The 24,625-nt window shown below is 40.5% G+C and overlaps 1 protein-coding gene across 1 annotated transcript in view; it reads right to left on the reverse strand.

The window, feature by feature from the left end:
* The window catches only part of srrm3 (serine/arginine repetitive matrix 3), a 55,408-nt gene that overhangs the window by 26,852 nt on the left and 3,931 nt on the right, over positions 1 to 24,625 (reverse strand). Inside the window, exons 2-6 of the mRNA XM_088321140.1 lie at positions 18,696 to 18,791; positions 12,258 to 12,350; positions 10,839 to 10,919; positions 8,069 to 8,131; positions 2,320 to 2,370 (exon numbers count right to left, since the gene is read on the reverse strand). Coding sequence (XP_088177266.1) covers positions 2,320 to 2,370; positions 8,069 to 8,131; positions 10,839 to 10,919; positions 12,258 to 12,350; positions 18,696 to 18,791 — 384 coding nt within the window. The remainder of the gene's footprint in view (positions 1 to 2,319; positions 2,371 to 8,068; positions 8,132 to 10,838; positions 10,920 to 12,257; positions 12,351 to 18,695; positions 18,792 to 24,625) is intronic.

Raw genomic sequence — 24,625 nt, forward strand, 5'->3', positions numbered from 1 at the left:
GCGGAAAATACGGTACATTTTTTTTCCACAGACGCCACATTTTGTTTTCAGTTCGGCACAGAACGAGTAGTGTTCATCCCCACAATGACTTATGGCTAAGCCCCGCCCTCCAACGCGATGAGCCAATAAAACACGCGTAGCCAACCCACTAAAGTCTGACGTTCTCTTCTCCCACGTCCATTGCAATGCATGGCAGCTCGTCAATTTTGGTCGTTTTTTTGTGTTTTTTTTCTTACATTTTAAACTTTAAAATGGTCGGACTGTGTGCATGGGGTACATGCATATCTTATCGGAGGTATCCTAAGGGGCCTGGCGATTGGGTGTATTTTTTTACCCTTTCCTAAATCGAGACGAGTTGGGTAAAGTTATGAGGTCGACCACTGCACCAACTCAACGTGGATAAGGTTAATAAGGATGTCTAAATCTCTTCGATGGTGAATCAACATAGTATTTGAGGCACATATTGTCGCCTTGCTGGAGAGAAATATAATGTTATTTATCACATTAACATATCTAACGTGAGGCTCACTGTCAGGACCAGAATTTGCGTGCGTTTTTCTTAGTTTTATCAGGAAGAAGGGAAAAGGTAGTATACAGGATCTGTAGATCATTGATCGTGGGGAGCAGGTTACTCAGACGCGGAAGTGGTATTTCCGAGGCGAGCGAAGGCAGGGTCGAGAGCGGGGAAAAACAGATCGATGGCCGGGATGGGGGAGCAAAAACGTAGTCAAGTTCAGAAAAAGGGTCGGAGCCGGGAATCAAACAGGAATCAGGAAAGGGGAGAGTCAGCATCGAAAGGGCTTGCCTGGCGTGAGCTGAGGTTAGCAGACGGACTGACAACGGGTGACAGGAAGACGGGGGTTAAAAAAGAGGGCAGCAGCCAATCAGCGTCCGAGGCAGTTGCCGCCAAAGGAGCAGAGTCAGGTGCCTCGCATCAGTAATCATGACACGTACATCATATCAATTTGTTTGGTTGTAGTTCAGGATCCCGTTATGTGCTAGTTTTTGTACTTTGGTAATAATAGGTGAGTGAAAAAACATCTACGTAGGCTAACATGGAGTTTTAAGGTATTAATAAAAGCTCGTAGCAATATCGAAGCCTATTTTACAAGTCACGCCGGATAATTTGTTGAATGAAATGAAATGAAATGATCTGCATTTATATAGCGCTTTTCAAGTCAATGACTTCCCAAAGCGCTTTACAATGTGCTCCACATTTCCCAATAGCAGCCTTGCAGTCATGTAAGGCACTAACCTGCTAATTAGGGGTATTAGGGGTTCAGTGTCTTACCCAAGGACACTTCGACATGTAACACGGACGAGCCGGGATTCGAACTGGGATCCCTTGATCCCAAGACGAGCTCTCTACCTCCTGAGCTATTCGTTTGTCTCCGATCTGTTTTGTCCAGACCACATCTGCTTTCCCGTCCCGGCTTACGACCCATTTTTGATCCCGCCTACGTCTACTCTCCCGGCCTGGCTTACGACTCATTTCCGACACCGACCACGCTTTGCTCTCCCAGGCCCGGCTACCGACCAGTTTTTCTGTCCCTGATATCGCCATCGCTCACTACGGAAGATCCACTTCCGTATTCGGATAACAATCCGATTGCAAGAGCGACTTGCTTCTTGCGTCCAGCGAGCATCGGATCGCGGGCGCTGCCAATCCTCTTTCTCTATCTCAATAAAATTGTGAGAAAACGTTACGCGATTGGGTCTACCCTGTGTGCTGGTCCTGACATTATAAACATATAGTTCATATTACAGTAATGGCCTTTATCTTACCAAGACCAGATCCATGACTTATGAAATGGATGACCTGGAGATGCAACTCGTGGGAAACCGCTACATTAAAGATGGTTTTATTTTAATCATAAAGGACCCTGGATCAATTCGAAGATACGTAATTCTAGAGCGCAGCTCACCGGCCGCTCTCTAAATTTCTTTCTTACACTGAAATGAGAAGCCATCCAATTTTGTTGTACTTTTGTATAATGAAAACAAAAAACATTTTTTCAACTGCAATTCTACGTTTTGTGATTTTATTTGTAGATCTCATGCTGTTATTTTGTCACGGTTGTATACTCTGAGTTGGTAAGGACGTCCTCTGGAGGTAAGTTTGACCTTTGGGGGCTTTTATGAAGGGTCGTTACTTCATGGATATTCACGTTTTGCTGTTTCTGCCCCCAGTAATTGCAATAACCAGGGTAATAGTGTACTACAATTTTGAGTTTCAAAAGCCTGACTGGCAGAATTTAGCTCGTGGGCCATAGTTTCCCCACACCTGGTCTAACGTTACCTGGGTAATTAGTGTCTCACCTCTTTTTCTGTTTATTCTTGTCTTTGTGTTTGTCTTTTGGACTCCCAGACCTGAAACAAACCAAATAGAGTGGTAAACAGTCAACCAAAACGAAAGTTGCATTTGGGGCATAGTAAAACAGACCTTATTTCAGATAGATTGGACAATAGCATGACATTTCTGTCTCTTTCTATCTTACAAATCATAAAGCCAGTGTGTCAAACTCATTTTATCTCAGGGGCCACATGATTGAAAAAAACCCTCAGGGGGGGCAGACTAGTAGAAGAAAGAAAGAAAGAAAGAAAGAAAGAAAGAAAGAAAGAAAGAAGAGGATGAAATGGAAAGAGAGATTATGAGAGAGAGAGTAAGAGAAAGAGAGAAAGGAATAGAGAGAGGAAGAGAAAAAGAGAATTAGAAAAAAATGAGAGAAAAATAAAAAAGAATAAAAGAGAACGAGAGAAAAGAAAAAAAGTGAGACAGAAAAATAGTTGAACGTTGAATGTTTCTGGAACAAACGGGAAATCACGAACGTGTCTCGAATACAATAAAGAGCGTTCCCTTTTGGCCCTATCTCCTCTCTGCGTATATTTTGGGGCGACGCCCAACGACGTCCTCTCCAAAAATAGAAATGAGACCAAGTATTGGTTCTTCCACATAAAAAAAAACATTATCGATAAATGATTGGAATCTTTCAAACAGGTAGTGGCGGCTAACTAAATATTTCAGTGTGGCACCAGGTGACTAATTATTGGCTATATTTTTCTCAACAGCCAAAAACTGTGACAACATAGTAAGCTTTTATCAGTCCGATAATTGCCAGCCCGATAATTATTGTGTACCCATCTTTTTTTAAAACTAGTGTCGTCATTTATTGTGTTTTTTTTTGTATTGTTCTGACATCCTTGCGACCATCTTCAAGAATAAAACCAAGACTAAGCCACAATGTATTGTAAGCCGCTGTGTTTAAATGGTGGGAAAAAAGTAGCGTCTTGTAGTGTCACGTTTGCGGAGGTGGACCCAAATGCAGGTAAACAGAATGGAGGCAGGTGTGCTCAATGAAGTATGGTATTCAATCCCAAAAACCAGGAACAACAAAGAAAACTAAACCAGGTATTAAAACAACAAGAAAAGTGTCTAAACCATAGACAAAATGAAAACAAAACTGACATAGTAACAGAAGATAGGATAAAAGTAGTATGGAAATGGCAATGACAATGACATGACCACCAAAAGACCCAGTGGGAGGTGTCCATGTCCTCTGTCCCTTTTTTGGCATCAACAGGCTGTCTGCTGTTTCTGTTTCCTGGCCTGGCAGCGATGAGGTCCATCAGCTGCTTCCGTTTCCTGTCCTGGCAGCAAGGAGGTCCCTCGGCTGCCATTGGTTCCTGTCCTGGGATTAGGGAGAAGGTCCCTTGGTCCCTTCAGTTCCCTGTCCCAGCGGCAAAGAGAAGGTCACTCAGCTGCTTTTGTTTCCTGTTCCAGAAGCAGGTAGAAGGTCCCTCGTGGCTCCTGGTTCCTGTTTCAGTGGCGAGAAGGTTCCTGTCTTGGCGGCGAGGTGAAGGTCACTGCTTCAGTGGGGAAGGACCTGGACCCTCAACCGCACAAGTCCTGGTGGTAAGGAGAGGAGTTCCCGGCTGCTTCTGGCCCTGTTTCGGCGTGGATGGAAAAGGACCTTCAACCATCCCCAGTTTCGGTGAAGATGTGTTTGATCCAGCCTCTGGCTTCCCTGCATTTGGGTCCACCTCCGCAAATGTGACATGTCGTCAAAAATTTATGGTTTCTTTTGACTATTTTTTTTTTAAGTTTTTCAATAGCAATCTATGTTTTCACTGAATAGATGACCGTTGATTTTTGACCTTGGCATTGAATGACAGACTCTGTTAGTCCACGTTAGTTTATAGTCAGCCTGATTGTTGTTGCCATGGAAATGAGTGAACGTCTGTGGGGGTTGCTGCTGTTTTGCAGAGGAGTAACACATCACCTCGCTGATTCACTGAGTGGAAGCACTACAAAGGTAAAGGAGGTGTAATTTAACTGTCACAGGCGGATAAATGTGAATTTGTGGATATTAGGTCCTTTGCTGAATTCATCATGGTTTTTGGGAAAAAGCTCCACCAATTAGGGGTGGGAGGATCGGTCCAATTAACGATAACGTCGATACTAAGCAAGTACTTGGATCGGATCGATACTATTGTCCAAGGATCCGTACTTCGCTCCTCCACTAATTTCCTCAAAGTGCCGCTTCTCTATGTAGATAGTGCAGCCCTTGTCTCTCTCACCCATCACCTTAGCCACTCTTTATGTTTATGTCTGAGTCCTAACTGACAGGCACCTCTCTTTACCTGGCCTGCTGCTGCATTCTGCCCACCAGGCAAAAGAGAGGGCTAAATTAGTCTACCAAAAGCTAAAATCAACCATGGCAAACAGGAAGTGTAGCACAGTGTGGACGTTTTTTTCCAAACTACAGAGAACTACAGGTTAAACATGTGTGGCAAAGTCTGCTACTGTGGCGCCATCACAAATGTATATAAACACATAAAAACTTACAGTGGAATTAAAACCTCGGTAAGGGCTACAGTACCATTTTGGATGACCGTCACTCATTTTATACACTTATTAATGCAATGATGGATCTTGCTACTAAAACACAACACGGTTCAGTTTGTGTGTCTTTATGCGTGTTACAAATAATCAATTGAACAGATTTTGTTGTAGTTTTCAATGTCTGCATGAGTTAGGATGAAACATGACACACTGCGTTACTACGCTTAATAAAAATGATTAAGTAATTCATATATTTGAAAGTGCTTTCTTCACTGTTGTAAGCCAGTAGCTTCCAACTATCATATGATGTTAGATTTCAGCTAGCTTCTTAAGCTATCAAAGTTGTTGATTTGAAACTTTATATTTGATGATCAGAGGGGGAAAAAAAATCAAATGTCAAAACGACTAAAGGCTCACCCTACAGAGAGCAACGAGCTGCAACCCAAGATATAAACATGTTGCTGTTTCTGAACAAAAACCTGTAAATCTGTTATCACTATGGCAACAGAAACAAAAAGGCTTCTTCCTGCCTTTTCTTCAAAATATTATGCAATTGAAGATATGTTAGTTGTCCTGTTGAGATTGTAAAACATCATTTGTGTTTTTGTTATTTTACTGCTTATTTGGGTTTGAATCTCTTTGGGTTTTCGTTCTGGAATAGTTATTAGAAATATGAACATTTTATTAATACACTTGTTATGCAGAGTTCCTCGGTGTTTCGCGCTTTCATTATCGCTGGTTCAATGCTTTGTAGATTTTCATCGTGCATTGGGTTCTGAATTCTGATTGGACATATAGAGGAAGATAATTTCTATCACCAACAAATGTGGACCTCTCCATTCGCTAAACCTGCTCAGGAGCCCAATGCTGGTCTTGGGCACGCCCTAGTGACTCCCTAACGCTTTTAAAAAAAAGTTTGATTTCTGTAGGACTGAACCGGCAGTTTTTCATAACGGCCACATCATGTAAAGTAAAATGGATTGGGTCCTTAATTCATAAAGTTTTGCAATAAAATAGCTGTATTATTGAAATTATAATTTGACAGTACAGAAGGCATCTGTAAAAAATGACTTTATAAACGACAGTACTATTATTTATTGTGCAAATACTTGAGCCTTTAAATTGGGTTTGTCTTTGAGTCATACAAAAGCAAACAAAATAATAAACAAGGGTTTCTACCTTGCAGATTTTCACGTTTTGTGGGGGATTTTGCCCCCATTAACCGCTATAACTGAGGGATTACTGTAAAGTTATTTAGTTACAAACCAACTCATGATGGGAAGGGTTTCTACCCTTCAATAATCATGACTTTTCCAGGAAAAACACGTCGGATCGGTATCGATCTATACACCACTGTATTTACTTGGATCGGATCAATACCAAAAGTAGCAGTATCGCCCACCCCTAAGCACACATATCTATTACACAAAAATGTAAGAGGGGACTATATTTTGTGCCAAGGTACTATATTGTGTATATGCATCCATAAAAGGCCGACTATTAACAAGGGAGTCTGTCCCCGGGGTAGATCCCTTTCTGCTTTTCCTCTGTGTGCTCGGGACATGCATTATTCAAGCACGCGTGCGGTGCACGGCAGCTGTAGTGTGACATTCGGGTAGCGCCACAGGAGGAAAAAAAAGGACAAAGAGGACACAGGCAGAAGGCAGACTGCCGAAAAATGGGGGACAAAAGGTGCTCCGGCTAATTGAGAATGTGCACTTCTCTTCTACGTCTAATATTTCTGTCTGGTTTTGAAACACTAACAATTAAAGCTGAATAATATATTAAGACTCTCTTTTAAGGACAGGATTTTCTGTCTAGTTTTGTAGTATTACTGCAGTTGTATTTTTGTAGCATTTGTGCAGTTGAATTTTTTGTAGTTTTTCTGTCATTTTTTTCTAGTTTTTCTGTCATATTTTTGTAGTATTACTTTAGATATATTTTTGTACTATTTCTGCAGTATTTCTGCGAGTGGATTTTGGTATTTTTTCTGTCGTATATTTGTAGTAATACTATAGTTTTAATTTAGTGCTAATTCTGCAGTCACAATTTAGTAGTATTTCCATAGTACAGTTGTATGTTTGTAGTATTTCTGTAGTAATTTGGTAGTATTTCCATTGTAGGATTTTTGTAGCATATCAGTAGTATTTTTGTAGTATTTCCTGTTGAATTTTTGTAGTTTATCTGGAGTTTTTATTGTAATATTACTGTATTTTATTTTGTAGAAGTATTTTGTAGTATTTGTCATAATATTACTGTAGTACTATTGATATTGAGTGGTATTTTTGTGTTGTTTTCTTTAGAGGTAATTCTAAAAAATTTCCATTTTAGCATTTTTGCAGTACTTTTGTTGTATTTCTCAAGTATGATTGTAATATTACTGTATATTTGTGGTATTTCTGCTGTTTCTGTAGTAGCATTTAATTATTACAGTAGTTTGTAGCATTTCTGTAGTATTTTTTTCTTTTCAGAATCAAACCAAAATAATATATGAGGTCCCTGTTTTTAAGCACTCAATTTGATATCTAGTTTCGTTGTCATTTTGTAATATTTTTGTAGTATTTATGTACTAGTATTGTGTTGTATACACACAAAGGGACAATGCGGACAAAGTTAGCACCAAAAAAACATTGTTCATGAGGAGTACTTTATTTACTATATCCTTATCTATATTATATGACCATAATCATTTTTCGGGCTGAATGAAAAAGCCTGCCTACATGTGGCCCACCGGCCGTAGTTTGCCCAAATCTGTCAAGTCAAGTCAAGTCAAGTCATTTTTATTTGTATAGCCCTTAATTAGAAAGAGTCTCAAAGGGCTTCCCAGGTTATTACACATAAGCAGTTTAGGTTATTCATATGCTATAGAGTAAAGGTGAGTTTTAAGCTTGGATTCAAGGCCTCCTTTAAGAATGATTTCCCTTCACCTCCTACCTTTTCTCCTTAAATTTTAATTCCCTTTACCCACTAAGACCCTGCGTTTTACTACCTGCCTTTCCTCTTTTTCCTCATCTTCCTTTCTTTCTTAGCGACTTTCTCTTGTTTGCGTTTTGTTCTCTGCCAAGGCAATGCAAGCGACACATGATCAATGAAAGGCGATTGCAGTCATTGAAAGGGGCGATCATTTGTTTCTTGATAGGAAGAGGGCCACTTAACGCTTGAGCAGTGATTGCTTAAAAACCCTATCTGACCCACGTAGTTCATGGAGTTTAAAGATACACACACCTGTCACGCTTGTGTTTCTTGCCGCTTTTTTTCTTCTTGCGATTGGGCGATGAGCTGCCAAACCTAACGGTGCAAAGAAGAAAATACACATCATTAATAACTCTATATCAGAGGTGTCAGACTCATTTTCACTGAGGGCCACATCTGCATAATGGCTGTCCTCAAAGGGCCAGATGTAAAGTACCTAGCAAATGTATTGCCCCCCACATTTTTCCACATTTCAGACTTCAAATTTAAGCCAAAAAACTGGCAGGTTTTTACAAAAATCAACAGCATGTGATACAAAATCTTGAAGTGGAACCAAATTATTTCAACATTTTATATTGCCCATCTTGTTCTCGCTGCTGAGCTAACTGACTTCAAAAGTTCCCTGTCGACTTCTTAAAGAGTCCAGTGTCTGTCATGATTACTCATTGCCCTCAACTGTGCCCGCTCGTTTGGTGCCAGCTGCTGCTGGTTGCTTGATTGAGTCACCTCCTATTTAAACTCGGGACTCCAGTCCCTCCTTGTCAGTCCGTCAGTGAACCTCTGCCTACGCAGGGCAAGCACTTTGACTCTGGCTCCGGTCGGTCCTGTTTTCATCCGTATCCCACTGGTCTGTTCCTGATACCGGCTATTGACCCATTTTTGACCACCGACCATGCTCTGATCTCCCGCCCCGGCAAATCCATTTCCGCATTCTGATCACGCTTCGATCCCGTGAGCTGCTTGCTCCCCCTGTCCAGCGAGTACCGGATCGCTGGCATTTGCATCCTCGATATCCCAATAAACTTTTGTGAGAAACGTTACGCGTTTGGGTCTACCATTTGTTCTTGTTCTGACTAACAATGACAGAGTGCATTAAGTCTCAATTTGAATGCACCTGCTCTGTGATGGGCTCGGGGAACAGACAGCATTATGAAGACCGAAGATGATCATGGCAGGTCCAGCATGAAGTTGTGGAAAATTTCAAAGCAGGAATGGGAAACAAAAAGATTCAGAAACATTTACCAGTACCTATCTCCAGAAGCACTGTGCGAGCAACAACATCCACATGTAGAGAGCATAAAACCACTGAAAACCTAGCTCATGATCACATTGGATGACCTGCAGGAATACACAGCTGAGGTGGGACAATCTGTGCACAAGGTAATGATATGTCCTCTGCATAAATCTGCCCTTTATGGAAGAGTGACAAGAATAAAGCCCTTTCTAAAAGAACACCATAAAAAGGGACGTTTGGTGTTTACAGGAAACCACATGGGAGACACAAATGAAAGTTGAACAGGGAGCTCTGGTCAGATGAGACCAACATTGATCATTTTGGGCTAAATGCAAAAGGAGGTGGTACAAAGTATTAACTTAAAAAGGCCTAATATTCTTTGCAAGGCCTACTTTTTATTTATTTTTATTTGATAGCACAATACATAAAATTGTGTCTTACATGTTGTTGATTCTTGGAAAATATTTTGAGTTTTTTATCTCTGAGTTTGAAGCCTGATATAAAAAAGTTCTTGAGGGGCCAATACTTTTGCAAGGCACTGTAACTTATAAATGTAACTAAATGAAATTGAAGCAAAAACAAGTATTCCCCTTCCCAGCTTCCATCTGCATCAACCTTTCTCTTTTTGTACATTTTGGGATCATTATTTACACCTCAATTCCACTCATTGGCATGGATGCGGAAGAACCCTGCTACTGAAGTCAAAAGGATTGTGGGAAATGTAGTTTTTGGTCAAAAGCACATTCTTCATTTCTTTTTCTTTTAAAAATTTGGGCACTTTTTATGAACTTTCAAAGCAAAAATTATATTTACCCAGTAAAGAAGAATTCCAGTGTGGATCTTGTATTTTGCAGAGCCACAAATCAATCGGCAATTCACATAAAGTATGTGATTCTTATCAAGACATACGATTTTTAGATCTTGAGTAAATTGTGAATGTGTTTGTTTTTTAGACAAATCCCTCCCCATAAAGGTGTTGGGTAATATTTACCTTACATTTTCAGTTGCAGGAAGTTCTCATTACAATTTATCCATGGGAAACGCTACCTTAATGTTTTGCAAGGCCCCCAAAAAAGTCCATTTTTGATAGGTAATCCTTACACTAATACATAGTTCAATGGGCCCAGTATTTTTGATTGTATTGTTTGTTAATGCAACATCGATTGCAGCCTGGTCATCCTGGAAGGGGGATTACCACGGTCCCTTCTCAAGGTTTCTTCATTTTCCTCATGCTGAGATTTTTGGGGTTTTCCTTGCCCTCATGTAAGTTTTGAATCAGGGCAGGGTGTAATAATAGCAACACTCTGTAGTCTGTGGAGCCCTTTGAGACTCCTTGTGATTAAGGGCTATAAAAATGAACGTGACTTGACTTTAGGTGAGGCATGCACCTGTCCTCTTGGGCGTGACCCATTGGGCGAAAACGCTTCATAGGACAAGACCAATGGTGAAGCCCCCAAAGAGAAGTGTCAGTCTCATTTTTAAGCAGACTTTTTGAGAAACATGAAAACAATTTCAAGCATTCACAATCACTCAAAATAACAAAGACAAAAAGCACTTTTCAATCCTTGAAAACACATTTCAGGCCCCCACACGAACCCTGGTTTTGGTATTTATTCATAGACACTCAAAACGTTTTAGGCTTTTGTGTTCCACATAAAATGATATAGCTGGCCAGATTCCGCGGGTATTGTGTTTGACACATGTGCTCGATAAGAGTCTATAGACTATAATTTTTTGTCAATGTCACCACTTTTAATCACTCATTGTGTGCGACAGATTTTCACTTACCGCCTTTTTCGACGGCCTGATTTTTTCTTCTTTTTTTTCTTTGGATGAGGGGATGGAGAGCTGCTTGATTTCCGTTTTGCTCTGAAATGTCCAGAAAAACATACATAAGATTTTAAAGTGCATGCAAAACTTTCATGGCAACAATAGTTTCTATGTAGCTCCAGTGTGTTACAAACACAGTGATAAGATTATTGTGCAAGAATATTAGTTCAGCTAAGCTTGAATGAATGAAAGAATGAATGTCTTATTTGTACAGATATTCTCTGACTGAAATCAGAAATCCCCTGCAAAAGAAACTTTGCCCCCGTTTGCATTCCGGCTATAGACTCATGTGCCCTTTTTTTTGGGTTACTCTTGTTGATTGAAATACTGAAGCCGACTGGCGAAGTTTCCATTGTAATCAAATCAATTTATGGCTGTGTTTTTGCAAGGGAAGGGGACATGGACATGGTCCCCAGCCCACCCCCTCTCTACCCATTTGGGTTGATTCCACCCGGCTATGAAAGCTGGATGCATCAGGCGCTCAGTCTCTCCCTTTGCCTGCGGACGACAGACGAACTTGGGCTCTCAACCATGCGCCCCCCTTGGGGCTTAGGGCCCCAGGGATGAGATTGCTAGATCACCTGGGGGCCCCTTAAATGCTTCCTGTCACGTGCCAAGACGAGACTCACAAACTCTGCCTTATTTATCAAGGCACAAAACAGACAACGTGCTGGCGGTTTTTTGGCTAGCTGTTAAGCTTAATACGCATTTGTCAGGGACATTTCTCAAATTAGGAACAAAAATACAGAATCCTGTATTCCTCTAAGAAATTACAACATTGCCATTTTTACTCAACTCTTTTTCCCCACACAGTTTATTCTTTGGAAATCTGAGTTTCTCTTGTCAACAATATCCTTTATTCTTACGTTTGATTACATTTTCCTTGTCGTGTAAATAAATGTAGGTTGTGTGTCTCTACTGTTTTTCTTTTGGACTGATCAGTCATAATCCACGTAAATGAACTGAATAATTGACAATATATCTAAATGTGTTTAGAGTATTGCTTTTTTCATAATAAAACTGAGACAAATTATGAGACTATGTCGGATTAATTCTGGTGGGAAACTGTGAGCATCACCTGCTGGCCGAATCCGTGACCACCGAATTAGATTCTGACCACATAAATATAATTTAAAGCAATTTTCTCTACATATGCAACCTTTATTAAATTGAATTTATCATTACTGAGACTGGAAACAGCTCCTTTTGTGTATAATATATACCACAAAATGTATAATTTATCTGATGATATTATCAAATCCTATACAAAAGTCTGCATAAAGATTCATCCTTATGGTTGACGATTACATTAATCATTGAGTACTAGTTTTGCCAAAGGCTCAACATTTTACAGCGTGTACAGAGCATGCCAGTGACCTGCTGTCACTGTGGTAATCGTCGGCATAGTCTCCATCTTCCTCGCCAGGACATTCCGCAGCTTCCTCTGGGTAGTAGTGCATGTGGTGGACCCTAAAACAGAAACATGAACCCTTATTTGGAGTCAGGGTTGCCAGTGACCTGTGTCAAGGTTATCACATGTGCTTAGTATTAGAACAAGGCTTTATGACATCCTCCACATGTATAAGCACATAAAAACTATAATTTTGAACATTTTGTAGGTATCAGGAGAAAAATATTACAGCTGTGATGTTAGGGTAATTCTTGACCCAGCATGGTAAAACTACACAAAGCTCATACAGTATCTTACCCCACTTCCTTACCACACAAAAACACAATATCTTTTCTCATAGTATACAGGGTTCGTACAACTATTTCATGGCTAAATTCAAGCCCTTTTTAAGGACTATCAAAGCCAATTTTCCAATTCCTCTAGATTCAGATTCAGATTCAGATCTACTTTATTGTCATTCTAGTACACGTGTATACAGAACGAAATGTCGATGCATCTGACCCCCACAGTTTCCTTGAATGTACAGATATAAATAATGTTGTATTGTATTTTGGCTACGTATAGTATTTTACCATAGTGCCGATAGTGCAAGAAGAGTAGCTAACCAGATGCGCAAAATGGGCAGTCAGGTTAACAAGTCAGGTACACAGTAACATTAACACTGTAACAATAACGCTGTAATTACAATAGTGCAGAGAGCAATGTGCAAGGAGTGGCAAGCTATAAAAAAAAACTGCCAGTAGTGCAAAAGTCAGATTAGCAGCCATTTAGATTTAAGTTAACTATATGTTAGATTGACCATTTAACAGTCTAATGGCCAGGGGGACTAGACTATTGCGGAGCCTGGTGGTCCTGCACCGCACACTGCAGTACCTCTTCCCAGAGGCTAGCAGAGTGAACAGTCCATGATGGGGGTGAGAGGGGTCCCCGGTAATGTTTTTAGCATGGGATAGGCAGTGCTTCTGGCCAATGTCCTGAATGGAGGGAAGTGTAGTCCCGATTATTTTCTCTGCTGTCCTCGTTACCCTCCTCACACTACCCCAGTCGGTAGCGCTGCAGCCTCCACACCACACAGAGATACAGCTGGTCAGGATACTCTCTATGGTGCCCCTGTAGAATGTAATGAGGGAGGGTGGGGGCAGGTGGGCTCTCCTCATCCTCCGCAGGAAGTACAGGCGCTGCTGTGCCCTCTTAACCAGTGATGCAGTGTTTACGGACCAGGTGAGATTGTTTGTAATGTGCACCCCTAGGAACTTGATACTGCTGACAACCTCCACAGCCTTGTTGTTGATGCAAAGTGGGGCATGGTTGGGCTGGTTTTTCCTAAAGTCGACAATGATCTCTTTAGTTTTGTCGACATTCAGGACCAGGCTGTTGTCCCTGCACCAGCCCACCAACTGCTCCACCTCCTCTCTGTAGGCCAGGTCGTTGTCATCCCTGATGAGGCCCACCACTGTTGTGTCGTCAGCATACTTCACGATGTGGTTTGTGGCGGACCTAGGGACGCAGTCGTGTGTCATCAAGGTGAACAGCAAGGGGCTTAGGACGCAGCCTTGGGGGGAGCCCGTGCTGAGGTAGATGACATCTGAACTGTTCTGACCTATCCGCACTGATTGGGGTCTGTCACAGAGGAAGTCCAGCAGCCTGCCATTAAAAATAAATTTACCACCGGGAAACGTTGACTTAATCATCATATGGCCGTAATAAATGGGAAAGACTTTGGAGGAGATGGATCAGGCTGAAATTGAGGAACATGTGTCTGAGGATGCCGAAGAGCCAAATCCAGAAGAATACACATCGGATTCAGATGATAAAGGACTGAATTGACAAGAACAGGGCTTTGTTTCAAAAAGTGGGAGGGTTTGGTCCTCAATGGTTTGTTGGTTGGATCCCTTAACAACTCAGGTCTTAGGAACACTATTTCCTGTGGTGTGCCTTGGGCAACAAGTACAGCTTGGTGGCCCTATCCCTCTCCAGGCCAACATATGTTTCCACCTGGTCTCAAACGGGGGACCTTTAGGTGAATGTGCTAATCACTGCACCACGAAAACACGTCTGGAAATGAAGGATAAGCAAGATTGTGACCCTTTAACCCACTAGAATGGCAAAGTCAACATTTTAGCTATTTATTCCAAACTCCATCCAATCCATCTCAATTGAGATGACAAACCTGGAAGGGAGTAAAGTCAGATGCCTACTTTGGTCTTCTTGTTGGTGTGTACCGGTGTGTATTCTGCATGATGATGTAAATCTCTTATTTTACATTTACATTGTAAAATTGGCCCACCAGCTATTCAAACAGTAAGACACCCCTCTATATGTATGCATCTACAATACACAATTTTTAATATATGTAATACACACTACATTTATGAAAAAAAAGAATAATATTTTTATTGATCATCATGTTGAACAGAAGGTGGGATCCTATTTTTTTGTATATAGATAAATATATATTTTTTTAAAAAAAAGAATAAATGGATGAATAGTTTTATGGATTGTGGGCTTTAGTTCAAGGAAACGGGCATTACAAGAAACTTTTTGTATCGCCGACATTTCTGACCTTGGTGGCGCCGCGGGCACAAAATGAAAAATAGGAGGAAAGAAAAATAACATCATTGGTTTGCCTAATTCTTCAAAGCGGCGCCATGGCCATGACAATAAACTGGCATCATCATGTAAAATGCATACGCATACAAGGAGGCGGTACATAATTGCCCGGTAGCAGGAACACGCAAGCAAAGGGTAGCGAAAGAAAACACAAAGGAGCCCACAATCAAGGTCATTTATTTTTGGATTTCTTAAAGAGATAGGCGTCTTATTTATCTCTTCCTAGTCGCAACAAAATCTTAATTCATTCTGAAAAAAGCAATATTAGTTTCTATAATAGGAATATATATATTATATGATAATAATAAATATACACTACAGTTCAAAAGTTAGTGGCCGCTTAGAAATGTCATTATATTTGAAGGAAAAACACAGTTTTCTTACAGAAGATAACAATGAAACTAATCAGAAGTACACCACTTACATCGTTTATTTAGTAATTTTTATTTGGTGTATCAGTGTTTCCCCTAGAATTTTTTAAGATCTCAATGAATGGACTTGGGTCTCAAACTTGCAGCCAGGAGGCCAATTGCAGCCCGCAGGAAGATAGTTTGGGGCCGCCATCTTAATGCGAGAGTTTAAAGAGACAGTGGTATTTAGCGTCTCCTATAGTAAAAAAAAATACATTAAAAACAGCAATATTCATGTAAAAACGGATTCCATAGTACACGAACTATTATATAAATGTGCATTATTTAATGATAATGCTCAAGAAACATGAATTAGTTGTCGGCCATCTTGCTGATAAAGGAACCCAAAAACCACAAACTGGCTGGGCAAGAAAGCTTAAGGTAAATAGTGCATTTTGGTTACTTTGAGCCTCCATAGTTTGTATTCTTCTTTGCTTTGGGTTTTGGTTGCACTACAATACAGCGACATCTAATGTTCAAATCATACACATCGTCCTTTTAATGTAAGTAAATCCCATGTAAATTAAGGATTCATTTATACTTTTTCACATGATTTCATTTATAGTTGCACATTCATTCTTAATGGGTTTTTAGACCACAATTTGAGTAACAAATGTCATAAAATATACTTTTAAAAAGTGCAATGTTTTTATTTGAGCTTTTCTTGCAGAAAACCTGATTTGGCCCAGTTTCACCCTAGCTCCTGAGGCCCCAAAGTAAATTAATTTAGAGACCTCTGGTCTCAGGGGGTCCAGGCTGGAGACAAAAATAAAGTACTGTAGATAAAAAGAGGAATCAATGGAGGGGAAGGCGCCAAATTTGGATTCATTTTAATTATATTGATGGCTCCAAAGTAGAGTGCATTTTCTATCAGGGGCAGAAAAAGCCAAAAGGCCAATGTTCAGTTGACACTGCTGACATTTTCTTCTTTGTTTTACACATATTAATTGATATTTTGGGGCATTTTTCAGAGGTTCACAAATTAGCACAGACAAAGGATATACTAACCAAATAACCAAAAGCATTGCTGAAGGGGTTTAGAAGCTCTAAAACTGACTTTCCTTTTAGCTAGTCAAGTATCTGGAGCATCACATTTGTGAGTGTGATCAGAATGGCCAGAAAAACTGAACTTTTGTGAAACTTGACAGTCTATTCTTGTTCTAAGAAATGAAAGCTATGAGAGATATTGCCAAGAAACTCAAGTTCCTCTATAAAGAACAGCACATAGAGGCTCTAACCAGAGTACATGGATGAGGGGCAGACACAACAAAGCAAGAGGATGAGTGAATTAGAGTAGCTAGTTTGAGAAATAGTTGCCTTTTGCTTTGTTCAATAATACCCCCAAAACAGTATTGTCAACATCTACAGTGAAGAGGTGACTCCGAGATGCTGACATTCAAAGCAGAGTGGCAAAGAAAAAGCCAAACTAGTGAAAAAAAGGAAGAGATGAATATGGACTAAAGAACAAAAACATTGGACAATTGATCAGATAAATAAAAATGTGACTTTTCATGGGAAAAAATTGTCTGGGTGACTCCAAACTTTTGAACAGAAGAGAACATGAACTATTATACAAACATGCATTTCTTCAATATTCATAGGTCAAAAAATAAGCATTTGTTTTACTTAACATTAGCTTCACCTAAAGAGAGCTTACATAATTGTCCTCCATATTGCTGCTACGCGTACCCAAAAATCTCAAAAAGAGCAAAAAAAGATGAGTAAAATGTACGGTTCAGTCACTTTCTTAGTCTCAGAAGTTTGTATTGTCATTTGTGCTTTTTAGCACAGGTTTTCAGTTTTACTACTAAGCCGCGAGTTGCCGATCCCTGAACTTGGGTCAAATGATGGATGTCATTTTTTGTTTTTAATTAAGAGGCGCAAAAATTGAATGCAAAACAGCTCCTTCCAAGTTCTCACATAGCAATTTTCCTCAAGATGTTATTAGTGTTGACTTTATAATACTACGTGTTGCAGAACTTAAGTGAAGACATAAAAACAAAAATAACGAAAGATGTACAAACCAAACTTTTCCAGAACTGATATTCACACTATACTGAAATAATGGTGGTTGATACTGTTATCACATATGTATATCATTACAAAAATTGTAACAATATGTTTCTCTAATATTGCATTTATTTAGTGGGCATGTATTATTTCTTCAACTTCAGAATCCTCATTGGTAAATGGCCACTAGAGGGCAGTATTTGTAATATTAAAAGTGTCAGTGCATAAATGGTCATAATTGTATGGAGTCTGTGTTTGCATTTTATTATTTCAGTCATTTATATTTTCTTCACGGGCAGCACGGCGGTGCAGTGGTTAGCGCATGTGCGGCACAGTTCTAAGGTCTTGGGAACCTCCTGTGTGGGTTCAAATCCACTTCCTGTGCGGAGTTTGTATGTTCTCCCCGTGCTTGCGTGGGTTTCCTCCCACATTCCATAGACATGCATTTCAGGTAGATTGGCCGGTCCAAATTGTCCCTAGGTGTGAATGAGCGAGCGAGTTGTCTGTCCCCGTGTGTCCTGCGATTGGCTGGCAACCAGTTCAGGGTGTCCCCTGCCCACTGCCCGATGATTGCTGGGATGGGCTCCAGCACCCCCGCGACCCTACTGAGGATAAGCGGTGCAGGAAATAAGATGAGATGAGATATCTCCTTCACGTATTCAGTTGTAATTAAGGCACTTAATGATTATTCACATATTTAAGTGTAATATTAATTTCTTGCTATAATCACATGACTTCTTTAATATAAATTGATAATAATAATAATAATAATTTCCTTTGTATTGTCATTCTTTGTAACAATGTACACAGAACGAAATGTCGATACACCTGACCCGTTGTAGCGAGCCGATGCAGCCGCAGCAAACAGAGGGCGCCGCCATTTTACCAATTAGGTATGACTCGGCCGAGGCGCGAACCAGCGACCTCCCAGTCTCAAAGCGGGCACACTACCATCTAGGCTACTGAGCTGGTTCAGTTGGTATTTAGTTTCAACATTGTTTTCAAACGCATTTTTAGTTTGCAGTTAGGAGGGGGACTTAGGTTATCAGTACTAGGTCTAGAAAGAGTGCTGCTGTGGAGTAAAAAGTTCAGTTTTTGTCATAGCCTGCCCCCCTTGTAAAAAAGTGATTGTCAGTCATTTTGATTGCGCATTTGTGGAATCATACAGCCCTGATTGCCTGGACTATTCACTTTCTTTCCAATATAAATCTCAGTGGAACTACTCAACTCATGCGCTTGTTTTACCCGTCAGAACCAGATGTTAAACGGACATGCGGAAAAAGAAAAGTTTACGGTCAATACTGATCAGTGACCATTTTCAGTACCGATACCATAAAAATGACTTCACCATCTCAAACAAAAATGTCAACTTACACAGGTTTTGATCCGTCTCTGGTTATGACCCCTTCCTTGTCCATCAGCATTTGTCGGAAGGTGCTCACTTTTTGTTGAATCTCCTCCTCTGTGTACCTGAGCATCGAAAAGCCAGATATGAGAAATATGTTAGAGCAGGACACAAGAAGAGATAGGAAAGGAAATAATTTCTTTTTTACAGTGCCTAGCGAAAGTATTCGCCACCAAGAATGTTGTCATGTTGCCTCATTTCAGGCTTCAAACGCAAAGCTAAAACACTGAAAATACTTTTTAAGAATCAACAACATGTGAGAAACAATCGTGAAGTGAAGCCAATTATTTATATATTTACAACTACAAAAACTGAAAAGTAGATGTTACAAAAATATTGTCCCCCGTTCTTACAGCTCAGCTAAGTGAATCCTGAAGTTCCCTGATGAATCCTGAATAATTTAATGTCGACCTAAATGGCCAACAATAGAAAAATAGAGTGCACTTGTGATGAGCTAAAAGGTCAATGAAGGGAGACATTATCATTCTGAAGACCAAAGAACACACCAGGCGGTCCAGGATAAAGTTGTGGAAAAGTTCAAAGCAGGAATGGGGTACAAGAAGACTTCGCAACATTTGAAAGAGGAATAATATTAAAATGGAGAGAGCGTAAAACAACTGCAAACCTACCAAGACCGAGCAACCATCTAAACTTTCAACCCAAACAGGGAGAAAACTAATCAAAGAAGCAACCAAGAGTCCTTTGACCACATTGGATGACCGGCAGGCATAAAAAGCTGAGGTGGGACAATCTGTGAATAAGAAACTATTGTTCATACTCTGCATAAATCTGCCCTTTTTAGAGAAGAGGCAAGAAGAAAGCCCTCTGAGAAAGAATACCATTAAAAGGCCCATATGACATTTGCAAAAAGCCAAATGGGAGACACAAATAAAATGTGGAATAGGAGGGTCTGGTCAGGTAAGCCCAAATCGAACTTTTTGGGCTGAATGGAAAGTGTAACATTTAGCTAAAGAGTAACACTGCACCTCCCCTGAAAACACCATCCCCACTGTCAAACATGGTGGTGAAAGCATCATGCTTTGGGGTTGCCTCTCTTCAGCAGGGACTGGGAAGGTCGTTACAGTTGATAGGAAAATGCATGAAGCCAAATTCAGGACGATTCTGGCAGAAAATATGTTGGAATCGGCAAGAGACAGAAGTGCCTTCTAACAGGACAACAACCCTAAACATAAAGCAAAATCTACAATATATCAGTCTAGAACTAAAAATATAAAGGTGTTGTAATGGCCAAGCCAAGGTCCAGACCTCAATCCTATCGAGCCTTTGTGGAATTATCTGAAAAATGCTGTGTTACAGCAAAAGTGGCCAAACATTTGTTTCAAGATGTGCAAATATATAAAGATTTGTGGTTGTGATCGCAGAAAAAGGTGATTGTACAAAGTATTAATTTAAAGGAAGCCAATATTTTTTGTAACGCCTACTTTTCTATTTTATTTATGTTAGCACGCTATAAAATGTTACATATTTTTCTTTCTTTTCTTGTGTGCCTCACATGTTATTGATTCTTCGAAAGTATTTTGAGCATGTTATGTATAATTTGGAAGCTTGAAATACGGCAATATGTTGAAAAGTTATTGGGGGGGCAATACTTTTGTAAGGCACCGTAAACAACAGATATCGCAAATAGGATGGGGTGAGGGGGCGAGAGAAATAAATAATAACTGTCGGCTGTATTAAGCAGAGAGTGCAATCCTATCCGAGACAAATTGATTTAACTGGTGGCACATTTCATGGTAGAAAATGGCTATTTACTTTCCAACGTTTAAAGTGAAGCAGATACCAGGCCTGTTTAGACACAGCAATTGGCGTTTTGACGCTGTGGAGAAAATGATAAGCAATGGTGGGATTGAGAGCTGCAATCGCTGCAAGATGGTTCGTCAGCTCTGGCTGCACTGTAAGGTCCATATCACAACTCACCGAAACACAATGATAAAAGCCTTGACATTCACTTTATATTCATGCCTTCTAAAAATGGAGTGCTTCTTGACATTTTACAATGGGCTTTCTTCTTGTATGTGGATGACTGAAGAAAGACCCCCCCAAAAATGGAGACAAGATGCACTTTATCCCGGATGACAGGTTGCAGGGGTTTTACTTGAGATTGTCTAGATTGCAGAGTGTCTCTGGCTCGATAACAAATGCTATACATGTCAGGGCGATTACTCTACAAATTTCCTGGTTTAATGTAGTTTTCACAGCAGACGACGGCTGACTGGTTAGCGTGTCCGCCACACAGTTCTGGGGTCATGGGATCAAATCCAGCTACCAGCCGTCCTGTGCAGCTTGCATGTTCTCCCCGTGCTTGCGTGGGCTTCCCCCGGGCACTCCGGTTTCCTCCCACATTCCAAAAACATGCATGTCAGGTTAATTGGCATGTCAGGTTAAGTATACCAATACTGAGCAAGTATTTGCATTGATCAGCCCACACCTAATCTGGGCACATTTGATGATTCCATGATCAACAATAGAGACATTTTGATTAAAGAGTGCAAATGATTAAAAATTGACTTTTGCATCACTTACATTTCCAAGTTGAGATCAAAATCAAACCAGACATCAAGGACAGTTTTAATCAGTGCAAGCCTCTATGACAGACCTGGGCAAATTACGGCCCGCGGGCCACATCCGGCCCTTTGTACGTCCCTGTCCGGCCCGCGTAAGACCAATCATAAACACCATAAATTAAACAATTTTTTGTAACTTTTATTTTGAAATTTTATTTTGACTACACATACACGTCGTAGATGTAGCGCCTACACGCGCGTGTACACCTGAGTGAGTGAAGGTGATACTGTTCGCCAGGGTACCCTCAAGATGTCGGCACACCCCAAGAAAAGAAAAGTTGATAACGAATGCCGTATTTTCAACAAGACATGGACTGCCAAATATTTCTTTACAGAAATTAATGGTAAAGCAGTGTGCTTAGTCTGTGGTACACAGGTTGCTGTGTTTAAAGAATATAATTTGAATCGCCACTACACGACCAGGCATGAAGATAAATACAGAAACCTGTCTGGTGAAGAGCGTGCAAGGGAGTCTGATGCATTGCTTGCAAAACTACAAACCCAACAAGGATTTTTCACTAAACTTCACACTTCCAGAGATGCAGCCGTCAGGACAAGTTATGTAATTTCTCATAAAATCGCCAGAAAAAGTAAGGCATTTTCCGACGGAGAGTTTATTAAGGAGTGTTTATTGGACTCTGCTGAGCTGATGTGCCCAGAAAAAAAGGGCGCGTTTGAGAACGTTTCACTCTCCCGACGCACTGTAACAAGGCGGATTGAGGACATCACGGGAAATTTAGAGCTTCAGCTGAAGAAGAGAGCGGCCGACTTTGACTTTTTTTCTCTGGCTTTGGATGAGAGCTGCGATGTACGTGACACCGCCCAGCTGCTCATCTTCTTACGTGGGATAACCGCAGACTTTCAAATCACGGAGGAGTTGGCAGCCATGCAGTCAATAAAAGGGACAACCACAGGTAATGACTTGTTCAGAGAGCTAAATGCATGTATGGACATGTTAGGACTGAAATGGAACAAGCTTGCAAGTGTGACAACAGATGGTTGTCCAAATCTGGCCGGGAAAAATGTTGGACTTTTAAAGAGAATGCAGGATAAAGTGACAGAAATTAACCCTGATCAGAAATTGACATTTTTGCATTGTATCGTACATCAGGAAGTGCTGTGTAAGACAGTGTTAAAAATGAAATATGTTGTTGATTCTGTCACTAAAATAGTTAACTTCATCAGAGCGAGAGCTTCAAATCACAGACAGTTTGTTGCTTTGTTGGAGGAAAATGAGGCTGAACATGGTGACATAAGCTATCACTGCACTGTTAGGTGGCTCAGCCTTGGCAAAATTCTGAAAAGTGTCTGGGACCTGAGAGACCAGATTCAGAAGTTCTGTATTCAGAAAGGTCATGACGTCTCAGAACTTTCAGATGAAGACTGGCTGGCAGACCTCGGATTCACTGTGGATGTGACTGCACTAATGAACGAACTTAATGTCAAACTGCAGAGCAAGGGCCTTTTTGTGCATGACATGTACAGTGCAGTGAAGGCTTTTATGAGAAAACTGCAGCTTCTCTCAAGCCAAGTGAAGGACAACATTCTGACCCACTTGCCAACACTTAAGGAAGCCAAAAGATCAGGCGATCACCTCCAAAAGTACTCAACCATGTTAGAAACATTGCATGCAGTTTTCAAGGCGATTTCAAGATTTCAAAACTCTTGAGAGTGAAATGCACGTGGTCTCTTCTCCCTTCAACTGCAGTGTGGATGATGCGCCAAGTGAAGTTCAGATGGAACTCATGGATCTGCAGTCTGACACACTTCTGGCAGATCACTTCAAGCCAGTCTCACTGCTGGATTTTTACTCCTCCCTCAAAGAGAACTTTCCACACCTGAGGAAGCATGCTCAGAGGATCCTAGTCCTCTTTGGATCTACCTATCATTGTGAACAAACATTCTCAGTTATGAAGTTTAATAAATCCAAACATAGATCTTCTATGACTGATGACCACCTCTCAGCTGTCCTTCGCATAGCCACTTCAGACATTCCGCCAGATTTCAATGCCCTTTTTCAAGCCCAGAACAGAATGGATTATTCTCACTGAAGAGGTAACATGAGGTGGAGAACATTACAAGTTGTTTGTGGAAATTAACAAGTTAAAAATAAATTGCACTGGTTCAATGATTGTTTTTCTTATTTAACCAATACACCACAATTTCCTATAGCCTAATATAAATATTTACAGAGTGCCATATTCTTCTGATTATCAGCATCAGCTATTCAAAATATTTAATTTGAGCATTTTACAATGAAAGAAAGTTGGTGGCCCTCTGACACAATTCAGGTTTCTCATGCGGCCCCTGATAAAAATTAATTGCCCACCCCTGCTCTATGAGGTGGTGAACTCTCCAAGCCAGAGAAGGCAAATTTACCTAAATCCTCCCTTTGATTTGAAAGTAGAGCCAGCTTCAAGAAAGCTCTCTGGCAAGCACCCTATATAACAAATCCCCGCAATTAAAAAAGACAATTGCTGTCATTTGATATTCCAGCACTACTGTGGCTTATCTGCATTAGCTCACTGAAGAATAATTTTAACTCTGAGATTGTGTTCAGGCTATTATTCCTCCATTAGGTCGGTGTTTGCAGGCGCGCGTTATCTGTAAATTCTATGCTTAATGCAACTTCCGCGAGTCGAGCCCTGGGACTCCTCTGCGGCTGTTAAATAGCGCTGCCGTCAATTGTGCCGCAGTGGAGTCATGCGGATTGAAAGGCAATTGCTTTGCTCGGAGCGCGAAATGTGGCATATCGTGTGGCAAGGTCAGGAGTTTTCCACAAGGGGGGGTCATCCAGGGGAAACAGTTTTGGTGATATGTAAGCAGGGTTGGGTAGGGTTACTTTAACTGGATTACTTTCAATTACTTTTGGATTACTCCAATACCAAATATGCTAATAAAAGCCAAAAGAAACTAAATATGAATAAAATGACTAAATTTTGTGAAGGCTTGGGGAGTAACGGAATACATGGAACGGCAAAAATGATGTTGGCAAGCTGTTTGGATTTATTTTCATTTTGTTTCTGTCGCATTTTATGTTAGTTTTGCCGGAGATCAAAGAGATCAAAGCCAGGAGAGAAAGCTTATCACGTGTTGTGAGTCATAATTTTATTCATATTTAGTTTATTTTTTCTTTTATTACCATATTTGGTATTGGAGTAATCCAAAAGTAATTGAAAGTAATCACGTTAAAGTAACCCTTCCCAACCCTGTATGTAAGACATCAAGATGTCTGTGATGTTAGGGAAAATCAAAGTGTTGGAAAATATACTTTTCCGAGGTGGACCCAAATGTAGCGAAATCGGAATGGAGGC

This window comes from Urocampus carinirostris, chromosome 17, assembly GCF_059441175.1.
Source record: "Urocampus carinirostris isolate Australia breed hairy pipefish chromosome 17, RoL_Ucar_1.0, whole genome shotgun sequence".
NCBI lineage: Eukaryota > Metazoa > Chordata > Actinopteri > Syngnathiformes > Syngnathidae > Urocampus > Urocampus carinirostris.